General features: G+C 40.0%; 1 protein-coding gene across 2 annotated transcripts in view; it reads left to right on the top strand.

Annotated features, from left to right (window-relative positions):
* SLC1A1 (solute carrier family 1 member 1) overlaps positions 1-24996 on the top strand; it is a 72684-nt gene that overhangs the window by 38765 nt on the left and 8923 nt on the right. For both annotated transcript variants that reach the window (XM_072992152.2, XM_072992151.2), the window contains exons 3-7: positions 19815-19907; positions 20681-20795; positions 21928-21970; positions 23100-23204; positions 23585-23769. In XM_072992152.2, the coding sequence (XP_072848253.1) occupies positions 19815-19907; positions 20681-20795; positions 21928-21970; positions 23100-23204; positions 23585-23769 (541 nt within the window). The remainder of the gene's footprint in view (positions 1-19814; positions 19908-20680; positions 20796-21927; positions 21971-23099; positions 23205-23584; positions 23770-24996) is intronic.

Raw genomic sequence — 24996 nt, 5'->3', positions numbered from 1 at the left:
GTAATTCCTTGGATCTTAGCTTTTATCAAGTTGGTTTGGAGTGCTTGTTCTCGTGCAGCAAAAATCAAGCCTTCAGTTTCTTTCTTAAGGGTCCCTAGTTTTAGCCATGCCCATGTTGAATTATGATCACACTTTCCATCAATATTTCTCAGGTGTTGTTCATTAGTGGTCTATTTTTCCAGCTGTTTAATTTATTTTCAAATTGTTATTTTTATATTGAGTCTTTGTTTCTGTTGTTTTCAAAATATTCTCCATTTTCACTGCCTTAAGTAATTTTTCACTGCTTTTTTCCTCCTCTACCACGTGCTATATTTGCAGTAATCCATTACCTCCAATTTTTCGTGGTAAATATAATCTGTCCACATCACTTTTTGGATGTAATGTGTGATGCATGTTCATTAGTCTCTGTGTTTTCCGATCCAATTCTTCTAATTCGTTTTGAGTCTAATCTATTATTCCAGCCCATGTGTTTATGGCCTTGATTGTATTTCCACCATTTAGTTTTGATTTTAAGATTTCCCGCAGTCTTTTGATATATTCTTTTTCTGTCAGTTCTTTAACTACAGTATTGTGTGCACGATATTGTCTGCTTCTAGTATTCCAAGGTATTTATAATTTTTATCACTTGAGAGTGATTTTATAATATTGCCATTTTTAACTATATTCCATGTAGTTTTTGAATCTTGCCATGGTGTAAAGACAGAGCTGCCCATTTGGCAATTCCACATTTCATTTGGATATCTTCACTAAATATTTGCACTGTGTTTAGCAGTGATTCTATCTCTGTGAAACTTTTTGCATATAGTTCTAGGTCATCCATGTATAAGAGATAATTGATTTTTCGAGCTTGTTGTGAAATAAGGTAGCCCAATCCAAGGTAAAGGTAAAGGTTCTCCTTGACATTTTTAGTCCAGTCGTGTCCTATTCTAGGGGGCGGTGTTTATCCCATTTTTCAAGCCGTAGAGCCAGCGCTTGTCCGAAGACAGTTTCCGTTGTCACGTGGCCAGCATGACTAGGGAACACCGTTTTACCTTTCCACCGAGGTGGTACCTATTTATCTACTCACATGTACATGCTTTCAAACTGCTAGGTTGGCAAATAGCTGGGACAAAGCGACGGGAGCTCACTCCGTCACATGGATTCGATCTTACGACTTCTGGTCTTCTGACCCTGCAGCACAGGCTTCTACGGTTTATCCCGCAGTGCCACCACGTCCCTTCCAGTTTTATTTACAATTATTGACATGGGGATTAGTAAAATGTTAAACAGCAGCGGTGACAAAGAATTCCCCTGACATATTCCTCTTTTGATGCTAACTTCCCCCATTTCTTCACCATGGGCCATTAAGACGGTTTTCCATTTTTCCATGTTTTTCTGAAGGAACTTCTGAATGTCTATACTAATCCCAAACATTTTTAGCTGTGTGGCAGTGAATCAAATGCCTTTTTATAGTCTATCCAGGCCATGTTAAGGTTTATTTTTCATCTTTTTGCATTCTTCAGTATCATTTTATCAATAAGCCGCTGATCTTTTGTGCCCCTTGACTTTATAAAGTTCCCTTTCTGTTCAGTTGGTTATAGGGAGATTTCTTTTTTTTCTCTTTAAATATTTTATTAACCTCCATATTATGACAATGCATGTTAGAATCGTAGTACAATACTATCATATTACTTACACAGTCTATCAGCACATTATCTTTCTTTACACTAGTTCATATTATAACATAATTAATTCTTTTAAAATATTACATGCCAGCAATCCAAATTACTTCCCATTTCACATTTATCTTTTCATGAGCTAATTCCATATATTAATAATGGTTGCCAGGCTTTCATAAATTTATCTTGTTTTATTTGCCCTCTATATATTTTAATTTGATTGGTCAACTTTTCCATCAGTACCATTTGCCAGATTCTGTTCTCAAATTTTTGTACTGAAAGATCTTGAGCATTTCTCCAGTTTTGTGCAATTTCAGCTCTTACTGCACCAAGAAGATGTGCAATTAGGTCTTTATTAAATAATTTTTCATTTCCAGCCTTAAATATTGAAAATAATAATATAACTTCATTTTTAATTATTTTTTGATTCAACAATGTTTCTAGCCATTTAATTATTTCCCGCCAATACACTTCCACTTTGGGACAAGAGATCCACATGTGTTCTAGTGTGCCTTTACCTCTACAGTTTCTCCAGCACCTATCTGAGATTTCTCCATTAATTTTGTGTAATTTTGTGGGGTGCCAATACCATCTGTGGACTACCTTCTGAAACATTTCTTTCGTTTTTGCTGATATTGATTTATATGGATATGTGACCCATATTTCCATCCTTTCTCTGATATATTAATATTCAAATTTGTTTCCCATGTTAGTTTAGATCCCATACCCCTGGGAAATGCTTTCTCAACCAGATGTTTATATATTACTGAAGTTATTCCCTTCCTTTTATTTTGATCTTTTTCTATACTATATTGTTCTAGTTCTGTGAGCGTTCTCACAGGTCCAGAACTCTGGTATAAATGAGTTGCCACATTTCTTACCTGTATTAATTGTAGCCAATTAGTTTTTATTTCCTTTGTTTTGTGCTCCAACTGTCTAATTCTTATTGGTTTCCCTGCATCAAGTAAGTCTCTTATTCTATAAATTCCAATTCTTTTCCTATTTTTGAATTGTACATATTTCTCTCTTGATTTAAATTTCAGATAATCCAGCATGGAACATAGAGGGGGGTTATAGGGAGTTTTCAGTTAAGTAACTATATATTTATCTTCCCAGTACTCCTGTGAGGAGCTTTCACATTATTGGAAGGCATATAATTTGTCAATAATTACTGGGTTCATTGCCCTTTTGATTATTGTTTATTAGCAGAAATGTGCTGCCTGTTGTCATCCAATCTTCAGTTGTAGAATTTTGGAGTAAATGATTAAATTGCACTGGAGACTTGTTAGATGCTTTAACCAAAATCCGTGCAACTCATCTGGACCAGGTGCACTCTTGATTTTTCACAGCCTTTACTTGCCTCTTAATCGTTTAGTTGTTATTACAGTGTTTGTTTCCCTTGAGTTTCTTTACGAATGTCTTTAATCCATGAGGTGTTTTCGTTATGTTTGGTTAGGCTTCCCAAATTTCTTGCTAAAATTTTAACATCATCTGTACATGGATCTAATTTATTTCACTCTGCATTTTCTCCTAGTGATGTATAGAATAATTGTTGGTTATTTTGAAATTGTGTGTTTTCTCTATATTGTTTCAAGCGCCCATCATTTATTTCCATTTTCCTTTCTGTAGCTGTTACCCGCTGTTTTAATACTTCCATAGTTTCAACAATTGTTTTCCTTTCTAGGTTATATATTTTGCATAGTCTGGCTTTTAGTTTTTCATTTTTAAGTTTTGAATCTTTCAAGCATTTTAAGTTGCTAATGTCTGCATGTAATTTGTTTATTTTTATTTCTAGTCAAATTTTCCATTTTGGAGTGCAGAAGTTTCCTGGTCTTTTTGCAGCTTGTAACCAAGTTCCATGATTATTCTGGTAGCTGTGCTATACATAAGCTGGTCTGTTTCCTTTAGCATGTTGGTTGGGATTGTTCTGATGATTACGTTTGCATCGTTCAGTAGATCTTTTACTGGTTTACTTTGTAAGTGGCGCAAATTGGGGAGCCTTTGTCTCTCTGTGTTCTGGCTAATATGGGTTACTATTTTTTCCCTCGGTGATGTTTGCCATTCTGTAAACTCATAATTTTGGGGTTGTTCCATTGTTGATATGTTTTCTTTCACTACTGCATCTACGCCTACCTCTATTTGTCTTCCATACTATGGTCATTGTTCTGAGTTGATTTTTTTCTGCCACTTTTTCTAGTTCTTGCAGTTCCAATTCTGAAAACACTTTACTCTGGATGATAAACCTTCTCTGGTCCATTAATTGTTGCTCACTTATGTCATTACTTGGGTGTTTCCTTTTCCAAATTTCCATAATTCCTTTTTGAAAACCATGGGCTGTTGGGTTTGCCTCGTAATAATATTTGATAATTTCTCAATTTTCAATGAGAGTCCAAGTTTTACGTTTACATTGCAGCAGCCTGTCCTGATTCCTCAACAGGGTCTCCTGACCCTGTAATCCATTTGCCACCAGATGCCCAGGGCTATAGCATGTGACATGGTCCTTGTTGATCCGGGCAACAACTGATCCGGTATGGATTTGTTTATTCCCTCTCATCATAATTGATGGTTGGTGGACATGGTTGCGCACGTTCCCCACCGCTTCACGCATGTGCTCGAGAGCACTGTGCACTTGAGCTTACCTGTGGAGGGGTCCCTTGCCTTCCTCAAAGGCTCAGCTGGTCCACGGTCCCAAAATGGTTGGGGACCACTGGTCTAAAGCACAACTATAAATTTGCTTTTGCTCTGGTGCCTAGGAGCCCTTCCCCATGATAATTTCAGGGTATTCTGATAAAACATTCCTTACTTTATTACATTATACTTTTTATGGTGGGTTTTATTGATTGGTATGCATTTTTTTCTGTTTTTATATTAAATTAATAGCTAAATAAAATAAATATTAACAACATATCATTAGGTCAACTTCAGAATAACACATTTCTATACCGTATTTTTCGCTCCATAAGATGCACCTCTCCATAAGACGCATCAAATTTTTAGGAGAAGAAAACAGGAAAAAAAATCTATTTTCTTCTCCTAAAAATTGGTGAGCCTTATGGAGAGGTCTGTCTTATGGAACACAACCTAGGACCCTTTGGAGGCTCACCCAGACCCCCTGAAGGCCAGAGGGGGTAAAATCACCACCTTCTGGGGCTCTTTTGAGGTTTGGAAAGCTTCAGAAGAGCCCCAGAAGGTGGCAATTTCGCCCCCTCTAGCCTGGTGGGGGGGCAGGGTGAGCCTCCAAAGGGTCCTAGAGTGTGTTCCAGGACCCTTTAGAGACTCACCCTGCCCCCCCGGGGGTCAGAGGGGGCAAAATCGCCACCTTCTGGGCTCTTTTAAGGCTTGGGAAGCTTCAAAAGAGCCCCAGAAGGTGGCGATTTTGCCCCCCCTGGACCCGTGGGAGGGTGGGGGTAGCGTGGCAAGGGTCCGAGGGGGCCTTCCAGACCCTTGCCACGCTACTCCCACCCCCACCCCCACGGGGCCAGCATGGGCGAAATAGTGACCTTCCAGGACCTTTTGAGAAGCTTTCCAGCCTCTCAAAAGGTCCTGGGAGCTGGCGATTTCGCCTGCGCTGGCCCCGTGGGGTGGGGGTAGCGTGGCAAGAGTCTGAGGGGGCCTTCTAGACCCTTGCCACGCTACTCCCACCCCCACCCCCACGGGGCCAGCATGGGTGAAATAGCAACCTTCCAGGACCTTTTGAGAAGCTTTCCAACCTCTCAAAAGGTCCTGGGAGCTGGCGATTTCGCCAGGGCTGGCCCCGTGGGGAGGTGGGGGCAGCCTGGCAAGGGTCCTGGGAGGCTCCCTTGGACCCTTGCCACGCTACCCCCACCCCCCATGGGGCCAGGGGGGATAAAATCGCCAGCTTCTGGGAGTGCTTGGAGGCTCCCCAAGCCTCCAAACACTCCCAGAACCTGGCGATTTCGCCAGGGCTGGCCTCGTGGGGAGGTGGGGGCAGCCTGGCAAGGGTCCTGGGAGGCTCCCTTGGACCCTTGCCACCCACCCCCCACCCCCCCACGGGGCCAGGAGGGTAAAATCACCAGCTTCTTGGAGTGTTTGGAGGCTCCCCAAGCCTCCAAACACTCCCAGAACCTGGCGATTTTGCCAGGGCTGGCCCCGTGGGGAGGTGGGGGCAGCCTGGCAAGGGTCCTGGGAGGCTCCCTTGGACCCTTGCCACCCTCCCCCCACCCCCCCACGGGGCCAGGGGGGTAAAATCACCAGCTTCTGGGAGTGTTTGGAGGCTCCCCAAGCCTCCAAACACTCCCAGAACCTGGCGATTTTGCCAGGGCTGGCCCCGTGGGGAGGTGGGGGCAGCCTGGCAAGGGTCCTGGGAGGCTCCCTTGGACCCTTGCCATGCTACCCCCACCCCCCATGGGGCCAGGGGGGATAAAATCGCCAGCTTCTGGGAGTGTTTTGAGGCTTGGGAAGCCTCAAAACACTCCCAGAAACTGGCGATTTTGCCAGTGGGAGGAGCGTCGCAAGGGTCTGAGTGAGCTTCCAGGACCCTTGCGACGTTCCCCCCACCTGGAAGCTGGCGATTTTGCCTGCGCTGGCCCCGTGGGGGGGTGGGGGAGCATCGCAAGGGTCCTGGAAGGCTCCCTCGGACCCTTGCGACGCTCTCCCCCACAGGGCCAGTGGGGGCGAAGTCACCACCTTCGCACCATAAGACGCACAGACTTACTACCCCCCTTTTGGAGGGGGAAAAACTGCGTCTTATGGTGCAAAAAATACAGTAATTTTAGAAAATGCATTTTAAGAAGTTTTAAAATATAAATTGAGTTGAAGGCAACTTACATCAATAAAACATATCACCAAAGGTGACGGTTGTGTTATATTTTTCTAAAATACTTATTTATTGGCAATTTATTGTAATAAATAATAAATTATATTAAAGTTTCTGGGAGCTGTAGGTAAACTATAAAGAGGATTCTGAGAACACAGAAAATGCGGGTTGATTGGTTGGTTGGTTGGCTGGCTGGTTCATTCGTTTGTTTGTTCATTCCATGGACATGGTTATCCATTTTCTTGTAATCTTGTGGTTCTACTACTACAATGCATTATATGTGTTATGTGTGTGACTGCCTGAATATGATAAAGTTGATACCATTGATGTGCACAGTGGGTATTGGTTGTAGACTAGTAAACCCACTTTGTGCTTAAAGTAATAAATGATACAAATCTGACTTCAAGCACAGTAGTCAAAACTTGATAGGGTTCTATTTAAAATTTCCAGGACACTCTATTGTTAACCTGAAAGTTATCATTCTTAAACAAAAGAGTTTTAATAGAAGACTTCAACTTGCAACCGTTTATCTAGAATTTCACCAAAATGCACTTAAATTCAGCTCTGTCACCTCTTGATTGATCAAGATAACTGGAATTTTATTCCATTACAAATATTAATTAATATGGTTATTCTAGACTCCAATTTTTTGCATTGTGTTTCCATCTGGTAGTGTGTAGTAATGAATATGTGTATGTCCATGCATTTATATCTACAGAGTACATTTTAGCCAACATTTTAATCCTTTTAAATCCTTTTCAAGCTTTTAATTTTTTGAAAGATCTAGCCTGTTGAATTCTGGACTATTTAGCAGAGGTAAAAACGGGGTTCCCTGCTTAGTGATACTTAGGAAATCTACTAATGTTATTTTCCATTCTAGAATCTTTCTTATAAGTCAACATGGTGACCTCTTGTTTTAATAAATGTGTTGAGGGCTAGTTGTTAATGCCAACTAGAGTAGACCCTTTGAATCAACAAGATAAAACACAACTGGATTTATGTTCACTTAACAAATCTCACTCGATCAATAAACCTACTCTAATTGAGACTAACAATCGGATATAGCCCTCAGTATTTAAGTTACATGAGACTTTTTCTTATTTTTAATGCATGATAAATAATACATTGCACATTTATAATGCATGATCTCAGGTCGGAACTTTTCCCCATGTTTCATTCTTTTGTAAGGAAGAGTCTTTAACACAGTGGTCCAGTTTGGATGTTCCCAGCTCACCAAACCACAATACAGAAATTAGGAACAAGTTGGAACATAATGCAACCCCTCCTTACATTCTCCTTGTTTCCTTACTTCTACAGTGCCTACATTCCAGATTAATTAAATTTCTCATAGCCATTGTATTCAAAATGGGAAACGATGGTTTAATGACTGTTTTCTAACTAGGAGCTAGACATCCAATTGTTCTACGATCCTATTTAGTAAACTGACGTAAACCATAGCTGCCATTTAGTTTTTGAAAAAGTAGCTGTGTTAGTCTGTGCAAACATAATCAGAGAGAAGCAAAACAAAAACAAGAGACAAAAATGTTGTGACACCTTAAACACTATTATATTTTAATACGAGTGATCTCTGTTGACTCACAACAAGCAGCTGTTGACACACAACAGGCTATGCAGCACTAATACAGATATGAGAACAAAATCCTGCTACAAACTGAGACGCCATCTCTGTCCCCACATCTACTCAGGCAACACTGTTGCAGGCCCTGACAATGTCAGACGCATTAGAGACCTGTTTACTTGTTCCCCTGCTCGTGTGATCTATGTCTTCTTTTGCCAACAACGTCCTTCTGCCCTCTACGTAGGACAAACAGGACAATCTCTATGCAAAAGAATTAATGGGCAAAATCTGATGTCAGGAATGGCACTGTACAAAAACCTGTTTCAGAATATTTCAGTTTACATGGGCATTCTCTGAATGAATTGAACATTACTTTTGAGCAGGAAACCCATACAAAATGAGACTAAAAAGAGAAACAGTTCAGATAACTTATACTGTATATGGATGCTGGAGACTCACTTGGAAGGATTGATTACATTACCAAATGTGAAATGCTACTTTGATTCACCCAGTTTGCTACTTTTGTCAATTGTTACCAGTCTATTATTACTTTGTAGACAGATAATTTACATTATTCCCAGTCTGATAGGCTATTCCTTTACAAATGAGTCATTGTCACTTTGTTCATTATCTGTATCCCTACCTGATCATAAAGCCATGTGACATTCATACAGTCTTACTCTTAGTCTGAGAAGCAATATGGATCATAGTTTTAGTTCAGAAATACTGTAAGGATCATAGCCCTGTGATGATGTGCATGGAGAAGGTTCCATTCAGTCTATCTCTAGTAAAAGGAAAAGCTAGTATCTCAGGAGCACAACTGGAAAATTCCTCCTGAAATCTGGAGAGCTGCTGCTTGTCAGTGCCTTCAATGCTAGACCAACAGCCGAATTTGCCACAAAGCAGCTTCCGTGTTGCCACAGTTATAGGCTTCTCCATTCATATTTATTTTTTAATAAACTCATATGTCATTTTTAAACATTATTTTTAAATGGAAACACTTGCTCTTGCTGAATTTTCAAACCAAACCTTATTTAAAGCAAAATTATGTTAAATTATAACACTCATCCCATTTTCTTTTTTTAATTGATTAAAGTCATTTCTACACTTTCTGTAGAGAAGCCCTTTTCCCTAGGAAGCTGGGCTGAGGGCGAAGGCCAGGTCTGTTTGCATGGATGCCTTGCTGAGTTTTTTTCCTGGGCTTTCTTTTTGTCTCTTGACCACATGGCCTGGGGGTGGGGCCTAGGGGTGGGACTTCCTGCTTTAAAAGAGCGTGTCCCAGGACCCTGGACCCTTTTCCCTAGGAAGCTGGGCTGAGGGCGAAGGCCAGGTCTGTTTGCATGGATGCCTTGCTGAGTTTTTTTTTCCTGGGCTTTCTTTTTGTCTCCTGACCACATGGCCTGGGGGTGGGGCCTAGGAGTGGGGCTTCCTGCTTTAAAAGAGCGTGTCCCAGGACCGCACGCCTAACAACGCGCAAAATTCTCAAATTTTGTATCTGGCCTTAATATGGTAAATAGGAAAGCCAATTAGATTTGCATAAGCCGGGGAGTCAGGAAAGTTTTAAGGATCAGATCATACTTTTGCACTATTAAAGAGCAGACCGGTAGGTGGGGCTCGTCAGCCATGGAAGGCAGCCCATCTAGGAGAAGGAAAACTCCGATTTCAAACCTCCACTGCCTTGTGGCTATATCCACTCATGGAAAAGGCTTCAGGAGTTAACCTCGAGGCAAAATCCGGAGCTGGAGTCCCGAAGGCAGCATGTGTCGTTCTGCCAACTCCTGCAACATTGCTGAAACCAGTTGTATTGGCTCTTGCCTTTCCATTGGACCATTTCAGCAATGTGGAGAGGGGGGATCTGCTGCTTGGGTAACAGCCTATCTTCCATATTACCTTACCCAGGCTTCATGCTCTGGAGAGGACACTCCTCGATTCAGAGCATGTTACCATAGTCTCTCGAGACTGAAGGATGCCTATGCTATGCTCTGTAGAGAAATATAATAGTTAATTGCTCCCTATCCCTGTACCATTCAGAAGAAGGATAATTTCTTCGTGTTCTAGTTCTAACCATTTTGCTATAAAGGTTTACTATAACATTTTCCCTGCAAAAAGTCCTAGACATAGTGGGTACCATGGTGTTGTTCACAGAGCTTGGAAGAAGTGAATTACAAGTAAAGCATTAACCTCTATTTCCTGCATATACCTGTAATGTTTTCTGTTTGGGGGAATAAGGTACAAAAACATTTCTAAAGTAATGTAATGAATTGTGATGAAGTTACTTTATTGCTGTGATCAGTAACAGTGGCTAATTAAAAGTTGTTAATTAAACGTTACGTTTAAGGGCCATTTTAGAGACATTTTCTCAGGATTTTTTCATTTTATATGCCATTTCCTAATCATTTTAAGGGTATTTTTGAAATAAATAAATAAATAAAGGAACAAACAATGCAGTAGGTTATCTTTTAATCCATGTGACGTATAACAGCAATAAATGGCCTCTTAAATGCTATAATGAACAATGGTGGTGCATTACTTCTTTATCATGTCTTTCCAGGCTCTGGTTATCCATAGGGAGCATGAAAAGCTGTCCATTGGATGTATAGTAGTGTTATGCATAGGACCTTGTCATATATGTGATCAAACTATATCTGTCTAGCTCAGTACTGTCTACATTGAATGAGAGCAGTCTTCCAAGGTCATAGGAAGAGTTCTTCCTCCATATGCTCCCAAATCATTTTAGAAGGATTTATTTCTGTTTGTAACATGTTCTGTGCAGAAAAGCCTGAATAAGATAAACATGAAGCTGGTAGACCTGGTGGTCTTAGACACTGTGGCACAGTTTCTTATGTCTTAGAAAGAAATTTTCTGATGGTAACTTACTGAAATTGAACCAGTTTGTCATATCACTGTGTTGCTAAACTGAAGCAGCCACCTCGGTGAGCCAAGATAACATTGTACAGTATGTGAGAGCTCACATCACGGAATACACGTAGCATGGCTGTTTGCAGATTTATTAGTCTGTTGGAGTAAAAACAACAAGGAGGCTTGTGGCACCTTAGAAACTAATATGTTTTATTGGGCATAAGCTTTCGTAGCCCACATCATCAAATTAATGGAGTAAGGCCTGGGGGCAGGGGTAGGAGTTACATACACAGGAACTGATGGTGGCCATTCATTGGTCCAGCAGGGTAATGGTCTTGTTAGTGGTCATTATGTGTCATTAACAATCTCCAGGGTGGTTCTGAACAGGTACAGATCTTCAAACCTGAAAGGTGATAGGTAGAATTGTTTTGTTTAGGTCCACTGTAAGAAAAGACATACAGTCTACAGATTTGAGGGGCTAGCGGTAATTAAGAATGCAACATTTATGAGCAGCAAAAGTTGTCCAAACAGTTGTCATAAAACATTATCATAGTATTATTAACATTTGTTCCCTGTCTTTCCACTAAAAGATAGAATTCATGGCATACAACGTTGGTGGTAATACAGACCCTCCTACAGTACTTGAAGGAGCTGACCTTATGTTGTGAGATTAAAAGGATCTGTCCCTATTCAAACGCAGAAGGATAGGTGTTGAACCTCTTGATATATTCTTCTTGTTCTTTTGCTGGTTTCTGAATATTTTTGTTTCTAATGTAAGAATTGTGCCAGTTTATTATTTTGTGCAGTAACTAGCCTGTTTGTCCAGTATAAAATGCTATAGGACATTGCTTTCATATATACATGAAAGACATTGCTGAGCCCTGATTATTGTGGTACAATGCATGATGGAAAGCCATGAGCATTACTTTCTCTATAGATTTAAATTGTTGTCTTTTAACCACATGCAACGGACTGGCCGTGTGACTTGTGACATATCCAGCTAAGTAAAACTAGATTATCAAAAGCAACCTTCTTCATCAAATAATGCACTGAGGTGGTTGTTTGAGAAAGTCCTCATTGCACATCTTGTTCCAGGAGAGCTCATTTTAATGTTTGATAGCACTTGGTTAAGTAATAACCACTCTCTTAAATACTGCACAAAGGAATTGAAAGGAGAGCTTGAGGTCACATCTTTTGTCTCTGCAGCCTGTATCTCATGTAAACACAACAACAATCCCACTGTCTGTGCTGGGAACCAGCCAAGTATGCAGCACAAAATCAATCTCTGTAGGGAAAGGATTTATTGTTTGATCATCAAATACAGCCGTGGTGGCAGAAGCAGTTAAACAATCCAGCCTTTTGCTGATTCTGTTTAATGACCAATTTATTATGGGGGTAAAATAGAATGAATGAATAAATGGATTCTGTCTGTTTCTCTGTCATAACTGGGAGACTTTTTCTGGCCTGGCTAGAAGCTCTGGGAAAGAGAGGAGAGATACTGCTGATGTGTCTTTAGTGATGACTTTCAGATTGGAGCAATGATGAATTTCTGAAAAGTGACGTACATGACTTTAAGGCTCCCCCAAAAGGTTTTAACATGGAAGCCCTGTCCCATATTTTCAGAAATTTCAAGATCTGATGTCTCCTCACTCCCCCCAAAAAACCCCACCCAATTTGGTGTTGTTTTATTTGGTCAAAGTCCTGTTAATTAACCCCCGCCAGCATAATGTAATCAGCGCAAATCTCAGCAGCAAGTTCCCACAGGTCAAGACGTTAGCATAGGTAGTTGCTCTTATTTTCCCAGTTGCATAATTCAGTGCACACCAGCAAATATCTATGTAAACTGTGTCAGTTTGCTGCCAAGATTTATAGTGCTCACATTACACTAGCAAAAGAACACAATACATTTTGAGTATAGTATAATTCTTTGATCAATTTTAATTTTAAAAATATTATTTTTAAAAAATGAGGTACTTGGTTAAAGCTATGCATTCTTTGTTAAAGTATTTGGCTAAGATAATGCATTCTCTGTATTCTCAGAGGCACTTCATTACGTTGCATGATACAGAATCAAACCATCTGTAATTAAAGTGTTGCTCTGGTGTGCCTCTGTAATAAGTCTAGGATCAGAAGTTCTGAGTTAAATAAAGCTTTTAAAATATTGAAAAGGTTTCTTCTGTTCCTGCAAGTCAGTGTGCTAGGTCAATTATATAAGTGCTAAGGCAATAGATCAGTGGTCCCCAACCTTGAGCCTCCAGATGTTCTTGGACTATAACTCCCAGCAGGCTTCACCAACAACTCTGCTGGCCAGGATTTCTGGGAGCTGAAGTCCAAGAACATCTGGAGGTCCAAGATTGGGGACCACTGCAATAGATGATAATACAGAGTTTACAGCTTTGTTTTAGGCTGTAGCTACACCCCTACCCATAGTGCAGTAGAAACTATTAACACACACCTTTAGCAGCTGCTTCCGTATCTGCACAAGGAGAAAGTTGATATTTGCAGAATGGATTGTGGAAAACACCCCTGCAACGATCTTGTGTCATATCCGAGGATCTCTTTGTCTCATAAGTAATAGCAGGAAGTGGTACAAATATGCAAGAGCTATTTATAGTGCAAATAGGGTGGGAAAAAGGGGTTGTGACAAGTGGGATAGTAATACAGTATTCAAATACTTTAAAGCAGTGTGGGTAAAATGCAGCTCTGGGCCACATGCAGCCCTCAAGACTATTTTTGAAATCTCCCAGCCCATCAAAGCCCCTCCACCAATAGGTTTCCACCTTTTAAAATAATAAAAAAGAATGCTGTCTTTTGAAGCTTTGATGATTAGCAGTTTGCCTTTTAAATAAGATGTAGTGCGCACATCCCAGGAGTATTTTTTTTAAAAATTTAAAACATCAAAAAATATACATTGCTCAACACAAAGAAGGTACTTCCTACCTTACAAATAATTCCATTACTTCAGTTATTTTTATCCTTATTCATTTGCTTTATGGGTGGCCCCTATAACTCCCCAAAAATTCTGGATGCAGAAAATTCTTTCCTAGACCAACCAAAGTAGCCAACTCTTCTGTAACAAATACGGCAGGAGAGTCCCTCTTGTAAGGCTATAGTTGCATAGTGTGGGACTGGGAAGGAAGCGCTGTGAAGCAGTTTGGAAGGACCACTGGAGCTGGGATTTTCATGCATAGTGGATTCTGTAGCTTTGTAGGTATTATACTCTACCAATCTGTATATCACGGAGATGTCAGAACTGTAAGCAGATTACCTGACCTTCTCCTTGCTTCCTCAGTTCTAGTGTTTACATTCCAAGTTAATTACATTGATCATAGCCATTGTATTCAAAATGGAAAACAACGGTTTAATGCAGTGGTGGTGAACTGGGGGGGGAACAGTAGTGGTGTGCTGCCGCCACGGCAGCAGTGGCGGAACTGGAAGTGGCGCTGTCGGAGCCGAAGTGGTGGCAGAAGGGGGAATTCCGGCACGGAGGTGCCTTAGGACCCCACTCTAGATCCGCTGCCAGCACCAGCTGCTTTGGATCCACCTGCCCTTTTTGGATCCTACTAGACCTGCAGCTGCCTCCTAAGGTTTGACTGTGTGCGGTGGGTAAGTAGCGATCTGACAATCTATGGCTTGTGTGCCGGCAGAAAGGGCTCCGCGTGCCAGCTGTGGCACGCGTGCCATAGGTTTGCCATTGCTGGTTTAATGGCTGTTTTCTAATTAAGAGCTTAGATATCAAACTGTTCTAAGATCCTATTTAGTAAACTGATGAAAACCATAGCTGCCATTTAGTTTTCAAAGGAGTAGCTGTGTTAGTCTGTGCAAACATAATCAGACAAAGACAAAATGAAAACAAAAAGCGTATGGCGTGTAATGCCAAATAGTTCCACTTTTGTTGCTTTTTCCTACCTGCAAGATCTTGTAAAATTTAATATAGTGGTGCCCCGCATAGCGAGGTTAATCCGTTCCAGATTAACCTTCGCTATGCGAAAACATCGCTGTACGGGGCAGGAAAAGCCTATTGGAACGCATTAAACTTAGTTTAATGCGTTCCAATAGGCGCCAAAACTTACCCCTCCAGTGATGTTTTCGCTGGTCCGGCGGCCATTTTGGAGCCACCGATCAGCTGTTCGGCGGCTCCAAAATGGCCGCCGGATGACCCGAAATGGCCCCCTGTCAGTGTTTTCGCGCCCTCCCCTTGCTTACTGAGGTCGCGAAAACGCTGCGAGGGGCATTTCGGGTCGTCCGCAGCCATTTTGTAGCCGCCGAACAGCTGATCGGCGGCTCCAAAATGGCCGCCGGACGCCCCAATCGTCGCAAAGCGAGTGCGGCGATTGGGGCAGCTCCGTATAGCGATCCCCAAAAAGGGATCGCTATACGGATTCTTCGTTATATGGTGCGCTCGTTAAGCGAGGCACCACTGTAGTTGTTTCAAGAAGGAAGGAAAGAGCTTTATCTGTATCTCATTCAGCAAGAGTTAAATGGTTAGCTTTTGACAATGACTGAAGTATCATTTGTGGATTAGGGACCTGTAGATACTATAATAACCTTATCAAACAAAAATTTTTGCTAGTAAGTAGGAGAAAGAGGGAGGAGTTTTCAAAAGGATTAGAAACAGCAAGTTTCTCTTTAAACACAGGGCAAGTCTGTTGTATCCTTTTGTATGTGTGTGAAAAATGAGGGTTTTTATTATAGTATTTTAATACATTTTTCAAGTACAGTACTGTTATTGTTCAGTAGGGACATTTTATTCTTCCTGTGTATTTTTGTCCTTTCCTATCTGTTGCCTCTTTATATTCTGTCAAAATCTGAATTCTGCATCAGACTCAGGACCAGACTTATTAAAGACAACTTCTTAATTAGAACTAAAATCACATTAGCATTCTAGACATGTGATGCATGTCTAGGATGACCAGATATAAAAGAGGACAGGGTTTTTCTGCCTTTAGCAGTTTTGTGTGGAGGAAATTTCAGCAGATGTAGCTTTCGTTGAAACCTGCACCTGATGGAATTTCCTCTTCTAAGTAGCTGTAAAAAGTTGAGGAACACTGTTCTCTTTTTCATCTGGCCACCTTATTCATTTCTGAGAAAGCAGATTTGCAAATAAAGTTGTTCCTGAAGACGAGACACAAAAGAAACAAGCAACTTTGCAAGTTACAAAAAGCTGCTTCTGTGATGCTTAGATATTTTCAGCAATTAAGGAATTTACTCTTTTAATCATGGATTGTCTGTTATGTACAGTTCAGTTCTCAAGGCTGGAAAACCAGTATTTTCCATCTATCGTGATTTCCTTGCCATCACCAACATAGAATCATAACCTTCATGGCTAACCCCACTTTGTTAAGAAAATGACTACAGCAGCATTTCTTTCATATTTGTGGCTCACAGAATTAAACCAGTTTCACATATAAGTCCTTGTAGACTGCCTGTGTTATGAATGCTCTGTTGTCATTTCAGTACTGGGAAGATAGTGCTCATGCACACAAACACACTTGTAAGGACTAAAAATATATCAGCATGCCAGAAAGAGATTTTTTTTAACCTGATGGGAATTCTGAAAATTCTGGTACAAATAATCTTCATGTTGACTAAGAAATAGTTTAAGCTTCATTATTCCTCTTTCTGCCTCTCCTTATAAATAAAACTAGGCCTTAATGAACCAATGGAATGTCTGTTAAAAAGGTAAAGGTTCCCCTTGAAAATTTTTGTCCAGTCGTGTTCGACTCTAGGGTTCAGTGCTCATCCCCGTTTCCAAGCCATAGAGCCAGCGTTTTGTCCGAAGACAATCTTCCGTGGTCACATGGCCAGTGCGACTTAGACACGGAACGCTGTTACCTTCCCACCGAGGTGGTCCCTATTTATCTACTTGCATTTGCATGCTTTAGCTAATTGCTATAATTAATTTCAGTGCATTGTGCCCCAAAACTAAAATGATGTCTGTTTCTAAAAAGCAATGGTTTTATTTAATTGGATAAAGAGACAGGCTAATATCTAATAAAATAACCTGCCCATAAAGCCACAAAAACCACACATTTCCTGGTTGTGGTAGTTTGTTGCAGCAAAAACGACTGCCACTGTCCTAACATGGTGAAATGGCAGGGGATGGTGGAATTCATCCCATTTCCTTCCTCCAGCCTCCCCCCCATGTGACGTAAAAACCTGCTATGAAAGGCTGAGAAGCTGTTCAGAGTAGTCTGTCCCCTTAGGGAGGGCTGGAAGAGGGAGGGGCCAAAAATCCTGATGCTTCCATGAGCTTCATGTTCGATTTAGGAATCAGCACCTTATGCTACTTTTAAAAGATAGCAATTTGATTATGACACAAGTTTTTGAAGATCACAGTCCATCAAAGTGTACCTTGTAATAAAATGGTTAGTCTTTAAGGTGACAGAATACTCTTTGTTACATAGTACTTGTCTTTACCCTCTGCGGATTAAAAGAATAGTGCATGCTGCATGGAACATAATGTAAAAAATATATAACAAATACCGTATTTTTCTGTGTATAAGACACCCAATGTATAAGACAACCCCCAATTTTGACCCTTGGCAGAGGGGAAGGAGCAGCTGCAGTCGGCCGACCCTTGTGGCTGCCCATTGACTGCTGCCGCTGCACAATCACGCCCTCCAGTGCCACTCACAGACTCCCTTCGGGCAGGGAACAAGGGGGCGGCATGAGTTGGAGGTGAGCCCCGGCAGTGGCTCTGGAGGAGGCAATCAGGCAGCAGCGACAGCAGGAGGAGGAAGTGGAGGTGGAGGAGTAGCCACGCTGGGCCGCCCCTTGCAGCTGCCCATTGACTGGTGACGCCGGTGCCAAGGCTCACCTCGAGCTCATGCCTCCGCCTTGTCCCCTGCCTGAAGGGAGCCCACAAGTGGCACTGGAGGAAGTGATCCGGTGGTGGCAGCAGCAGTCAATAGGCAGTCGCGAGAGGTGGCTGAGCTTGGGTGCTCCTTTGCCTCTGCCTCCTTCCATGGATAAAACGAGCCTTAATTTTTCCTCTAATGATTTTAGGGAAAAGGGTCATTTTATATATGGAAAATATGTTATATAGTGAAAGGATAGAATGCTGCCCATTATCCACATAACCAAATGGTATATACATGTTTAGTATGATGTGTCTTTGATTGATTACCTACTGTTAATGACAGACAGTACTTGAGAACTGATGTATCACTTTCATGCCCAGTTTCTGAACATCTAGAGCATCAGTTATTAGCCTGTGGTCTGCAGGGCCCCAGGGGCCACAATGTCCTCAAAGAGGGTCCACGAAAGCTTAAAGAAATGTTATTATCTTTTGAAGTTAAAATACAAAGAAAGAATCGATGGATGAAAGAAAACAAGAAAGAAAATGAAACATAGAACAAAATTTTTATTTCCTTTGCTTGTTTGAGTAAAACGTCGCTTTTCTAACTTACCGCTTCTATTAAAAACAGAACAAAAAATTCAGAAGTGAAAATAACTGTTTGATAGCAAATAACGGTTTGATATTTCTGTGAACGATGAGAACACGAAAGTGAATTACTCTGAGTGGCTGAGAGACAGCGCATGACATTTCTTGTTATTGTGCAGACAGTCAGAATCCGCAGGAAAAGAGAGTTAGTCAGTGTCAGTGTGAGTGAGTGGTTGGACAGAATTCATGATCGTGTTTCTTCTTTGATTTCTGCTAATAAAACTGTTTGGTTATTGTTGGGTAAATGACTTATCAATATTATCAAAGTAAATTACATAAGAATACATTTTGGCTGAGCCTCAGAATGGATCGCTGGCTGAATTTGGAACATAAAAGAACTGATGCTGTTGATGATAGTGTATCTTGCTCAAAGTAAAATGAAGCTTCTTCCAGTCATCTGAAAAAGTGTTGCCGTTATAGCAAGGAATATCTGTTGATGAGACCCTTCAAGAGAAACTAAATAAATATTTGATGAATCTTAGGGTTTTAAATCTTGATTTAAGTCTTGGTGGTGCATGGCAACAAAATACATTTAAAAGGATCCATGGTAAAGAAAAAGTTAAGAACCATTGATCTAGAGATATTCTGGTCTGACTGGTAGACACTGAAACCACAGGGTGGAACTTGAGTCTGACCCTGCCAAGCAATTCATATGATAACTAGATAAGGACTGTGGGTAAATCAAACATCGCAAAATGTATAAATAATTTTCATTTTTAATAAAAAATATTTATTTTCAAAAGGCCCTCGGGCAAAATAAATATTCATACAGAGACTTCGGTTTATTAGTGCTCAAATGGATATAGAACTGCTTTCTAAGAACAAGTCCTTAGGTTATTTATCCAAGAACAAAAATAGTTTTTCAGTCCAAGAAATATTTAGAAATAAACCTGTCTCAATCTCTTAGAAAGGCTTTTACCAGACTCAGATTCGAACTGCTGGACGCCATGACCAAACATGGTTGCTTCCTTCAATTCCCTTACCATGAAAGAATTTGTATCTGCTCCGCTATTGAAGATATTACACATATTTTATTTGATTGTGAGCTATATTCCACTGCTAGGTAAAACTATTTATCCATCCTGTTGGGGAAAACAGCCCATTGGAATTGAACTTTAGACTTTCATATTTTCTTCAGAGTGCCAATTATGAAAGTTGTCCGCAATACAGCAAAATTCATATCTAAGGCAATGGGCATAGGATCTCACTGTATTGATCAAATAGGGGTTCCCTGCAGGGGTGACTCACTCAATTAAAATATTTATATGTTGCTTTATATTTTACTATTTATATTTTACTATTTTACTATTTATATTTTACTATTTATATTTTAGTATTTTAGTATTTTACTATTGAAATGTATTCTATCTCTTTTTACCTGTTTACTTTGGATCTGTGTGATTTGTATGCTTTTTGATATGGTTGAAATGACTAATTAAATTTAAAAATAAATTATGCACTGAAATCTGTTTCCTCCTTCCTGGATCTTCCCAGGTGTGGCTGCTTTGGACTCCAGTGTTTCTGGAAAAATCGGCTTGCGGGCAGTTGTGTACTACTTTTTCACTACAGCTTTAGCTGTAATCCTAGGTAATATGCAGTGCTGTACTAGAGACTTCGTTACTCTTAAATTTTCTTGTAATGCATTAATATTTATTCATTAATATTTAAGTCAGTTGAGAACCTAGCAGTGACAGTTATTTCTTAGAAAGTAAGAGCAAAAGTGAATATCACTTACGTTTAAGTACATTTATACTTAAGAATCTTTTTTCTTTTTTGTCCATGCTGCACATCTTGTGTCATTTCATAGGCATACAAGGTTCTCTTTAGAACAAAAAGTAGTGTTTAGTGTGGCTTTGTCTGTACACTGTGAAAGTAATAAGGACTGCTACTGTTCCCACGGATACTAAAGAGAGTTTAGCAAGTTCTGTATATATTTAATTTGTAACACTGGCGTTTCTATGTATAACTATGAGCACATTTTGTAGTGCTTTTCAAAACCAGCCTAGGGAAAAATCATGCCCTGACTGGGAGACTGGGAATTTAGTGAAGACGGGGGATAATATGAATAGCTTAACAGTCTGTTGTCTATCTCCTAAAGACAGCTACAATATTTAACAAAAGAGCTTGTGGTCACACTATGTTATTATGTAGCCCAATCTCAGTCTTCTGCATATGGGGAACTGACATAATTTCATGTAATAATAACTGGATTTTTTGAAGATCAAATCCTTGATTCAAGGGCATTTGTAGTTCTGACTTAATATTCCCATATTCTGGACACAAACATTGTACTACTTTTTTAAAATATTGCTTTGTGGAAGGTTTCCATCTCTTTAGTATGTGCCTTTTCTCATTTACAGGAATAGTATTGGTTGTGACCATCAAACCAGGAGTATCTCAGAAGGCTGATGAAATTGACAGGATGGGTAGTACACCTGAAGTGTCTACAGTGGATGCAATGTTAGACTTGATTAGGTGAGTATTTGAGATATCGGGTAGGATCTACAGTTAAGGGTTAGAGGAAGCTGATTTCCGCAGCCCACCCAGAAACCCTTGACTGAAACTTGGATTAGTCCACTACACAGGTAGATGTAGAAACTGGAGAGAATGGTGAATGTCACAAAATAAGGCAGATGCACCATCCGCAGGCCAAGTCCCCAGATAGAGAAAATGCCTCTGTCCCACTTCTAGGGACTATCTGTTCCCAGCCATCCCCTATGCCCCAGCTAACTTCATTCACAAGGATCCCCCAGTCCTTGGTGGAGCATTTCCAAGGGAGATTATAGAGGCTACAATGGGGGCAAGGGGACAGGGAAATCAGCTTCCTCCCGCCACCTTATGACAGGCGCACAACTCTGAATGCAGTTCCCTGTTTTATTGCTGAAAAGACTGTACAATCAATTTCAGTATCCCAATTTTGAGCTGCTTACCAAAGCATATATATTTTAGATGTGGAATAACGTTACTGTAGAACTTTTAAAAATGTACAGGACTGTGTATATGATACAGTTCTGGTGTTTTTCTTCTTGAGAAAACACAGAGAAGAATTTGTCAGCTTTGTTTTTTGATAGGTGGGATATTTCCTTGCACCCATTCTAAAATGCTGGAAATTGGCTATGTAGTTCAATGAATGAAATCATTACATATCTGGAAGAGAAAGCGCTATAAAATCCTAGGCTTTCAGCACTATACTACTAAGTTATATTTTTCTCCATGTTTTGTCAATGCAGTAATGTAATGTGTATTTATATCCATGAGCAGCTTGTCACCAGAGAGGGAGGGAACCTACCTGAAATTTTGGGTTGAGGTGCCACTACCCTTCAGTCCATTAACTGCCTATAATTCTATAATGTGCACTGTGTCCAGACTGAATGAAAAACAAAATAAAAGACAGAAAGGAATATCCTCATCCGTTATGTGACCAAATGTTCTATCAGATCTTGAACTGGTTTCTATCTTGAACTGTTCAACAGGCAAGTGAGGTTGTTGTAGAATTTTGGAGTTAGATAGGATAGGCCTTTTTCAGGAAAAGAAATGTCATAATGACTATAGCTTCTTGAATATTGCTTTATGTTATCACATCATGATATTTAAAATCCTTTTGCAGGAATATGTTCCCAGAAAATCTTGTACAGGCTTGTTTTCAACAGGTAAGTTGAATTTTAGTATTTATTAACACATGTGATATAGTTGTCATCTGTAACTGTGTAAAACAATTGCATGTTTAATCTGTTGGATGCCAAATTTTGTTTAATGATCACATATATTTTGACAAGGGTTCAGTAGAAATAACTTAACAGGCTTTTGCTTTCTTTAAAAAAAGAAAGTATAATAATAATAATATGTATCAAGCAAAGATTATGAATTTTGAGTAGTAGCATATTGTTTGTTGGATGGAAGCTGAGAAAGAAATAGCTGTTTGCCTAGAAAAATACCTTCATTTATATGCTCCGGTTTCATTCTGCCAAGGAGGGTTGGAAAAGGTTCTCAAAGTTTGGATTTCAGTGCTGAAGAACATTTCACTTTTTAGCTCAGTTAACAATTTATGGCGATTTTCTAATATTTAAGATGGGGGGTATTCGTATACAAATACCGCCACACAGGTGGACATAGCAAGGGTCCAGCCCCCTGGGGCCAGACCATCCACTTGCCTTCCACTGCTGCTGCGGGCTCCACACTGCCTTTCTATTGCTCCGGAGTTTGTGGTCTGCAAGCCACTCTTAGGCCTTGCAGCGAGGTGCGCCCTCCTGCTTCTGCCAGGGATGGTTCGCAGACCACGAGCTTTGGATTAATAGGAAGGGAGTGTGGAGGCCATACCAACAGTGGAAGGTGAGTGGACAGTCCAGCCCCAGGGGGCTGGATCCTCGCTATGTCCACCTGTGCGGGGGGTATTCATATTCATATATGAATATCCCCATATCTATTTATGACTATTTAATAATAGATTAACAATGGGTTTATCAGGTGTTTTTAACCTGCTATATCTCTTAATGGTATGAACAGCAGAATCTTAAAGACTAACACACTTTATTTGATATAAGCCATCATGACATGATGGTGCAGTATGACGAAGTCAGTCTGATGGAATGGGCTGTACTTCATGAAAATTTATGGCAAATAAAACCTATTAGGAATTGTGAGATGCTGCTGCTTGCACTTTAACATATAATATTGTCCCCTGTTCTAAAGCTTTGCATCCTGAAGATAATTTTTAAAATATAATTTCTTTCTTAGTCCATCATTTAATTGAAATGAAGTATTCTTATTCTTAATTTCCAGTATAAAACTAAACGTGAAGAAATAATGACCACTAGTGGAGATAAAAATGGCACTATCCCTACAGAAGAGCCACTCACATCTGTGATGCCAACAGATACCTCACAGGTATGAGTACCATGTATATTATGTATATTCCATGACACTACCATGGTTTGGATAATGTGGGAAAGAATTGCTGTAGTGAAATTCTGGTGGTAAATTACAGTTGGGGTTAGGAAGCAAAATTGATGTACAGGACCACACTGTTAAAGACATACCTGGCTAATTCTTTTAAGATAACCTGTTCTGTAGTAACTGAGCCATTTGACGGACTAATTTGTAAGTCATTAGCACTTACAAAATTACAGTTGAAGTGTGCAAATAAACACCAAACAGGTTTAAGTTGCTATACTGTATATGCTCTGTCAAACAAGAATCAAAATTCAAATCAACAAAATGTATGATTGCTATTTGGTAACCTTTTCATATCTATTTCCAATCTACAGAACAAAACTAAAGAATACAAAATAGTGGGCATGTATTCTGATGGTATTAATGTGCTTGGCTTGATAGTCTTCTGTCTTGTCTTTGGAATTGTTATTGGGAAGATGGGAGAAAAGGGGCAAGTGCTAGTGGACTTCTTCAATGCACTAAATGATGCCACAATGCACATCGTTCAGATAATAATGTGGTAAGTAGGATAATAGCTTTTTCTTTTCTCTTCTGTAGTCGTTGTTATTAGCTTCAACAAAAGAATGTGTTTATGAACTTAAGATGTTTTCACACATTAAAATAATTAATAATGGTTTTTAAAGTGTGAGGTGTTTGGATGTAAATGTTGTCTTCCCTTGACCCCAATGTATACACTTACTTAACATTCCAAGTTCTCCTACTAGTGGGAAATTTTACCTTTGTAACTCATGTGTTCTGAATTGGCATCAGTTGTGTTCACATCCTGTTTGCCATTAGGTAGTTTGTAATATCGTGCAGAATATTAAAATTTGTACATTATATTTCTTAGTATCATTAGTATTTTTAAAGTTATAAATCCCAAATAATCATGTTCTTTCAAATCATGGTGTTAGGTTAGATGACACTATATCTTTCCAGCAACCCTGTAAAGACCTATGCAGGTGAATGTCTTTGGGAGGGTTTTCACAGTCATAGCGCTTTCACTCCAGGCAGTTCTAGTATAACCAGGAGAATTAAAAGGCCTCCACAAATTACCTTAATTAGCCTAGAAAAACTCACATAGAAACATTTGCTCTTGTAGGCATAAGCAATCTTGAGTTAAATATTCCTTGAAACAGAAAATAATTTCAAGGGAGCCCCGACACAATAATTCTATGAAATCTTTACAAACTGGCCATACTGTATTTACACTGCACTGTAGCTCAGCAAATTAGGCACTTTGGGGAGAAGAGCCAGGCTGTGCAGCCTTGGATAAGATGCATAGCCCCAGAAGTGCCTCAGGAGAAGTGAACCCCTTTTGTGCACTCATTGCCTAGAAAAACCCTGGAAAGGATCGCTGTAAATCTGAATTGACCTGACAACACATCATCATCATTGTTGTTATTATTGCATAATTATTTAAGTCATACTCAGATTTCAATCATCTTAATGACTTTTTCAAGTATATCAAATATTTTAAATGATTTATTATTGCGGCCTCTACAACTAAATGTTTTTCCCCAAGCTTTGTGAGGTACATGAGGAATGTTGTGCAAATACACAGGGTCTGGCAATAAGATATTAAAATGACCAAGTCAATATCAAATTTGGTGTTTTTCCATCAAACATGGGAATAGACAGCAATTTATCTAGTGCAGCAGTGGGCAAGATGTCTGTGGGCCACTTGCAACCCTCAAGAACTATTTTTTACAGCCCAGAAAACCTTTAGCCCCCACGTTCAACCCAC

Source organism: Pogona vitticeps, chromosome 2, assembly GCF_051106095.1.
Source record: "Pogona vitticeps strain Pit_001003342236 chromosome 2, PviZW2.1, whole genome shotgun sequence".
Lineage (NCBI taxonomy): Eukaryota > Metazoa > Chordata > Lepidosauria > Squamata > Agamidae > Pogona > Pogona vitticeps.
The sequence above is the reverse complement of the archived record's forward strand: the minus strand, read 5'-3'. Positions and strand labels throughout refer to the sequence as shown.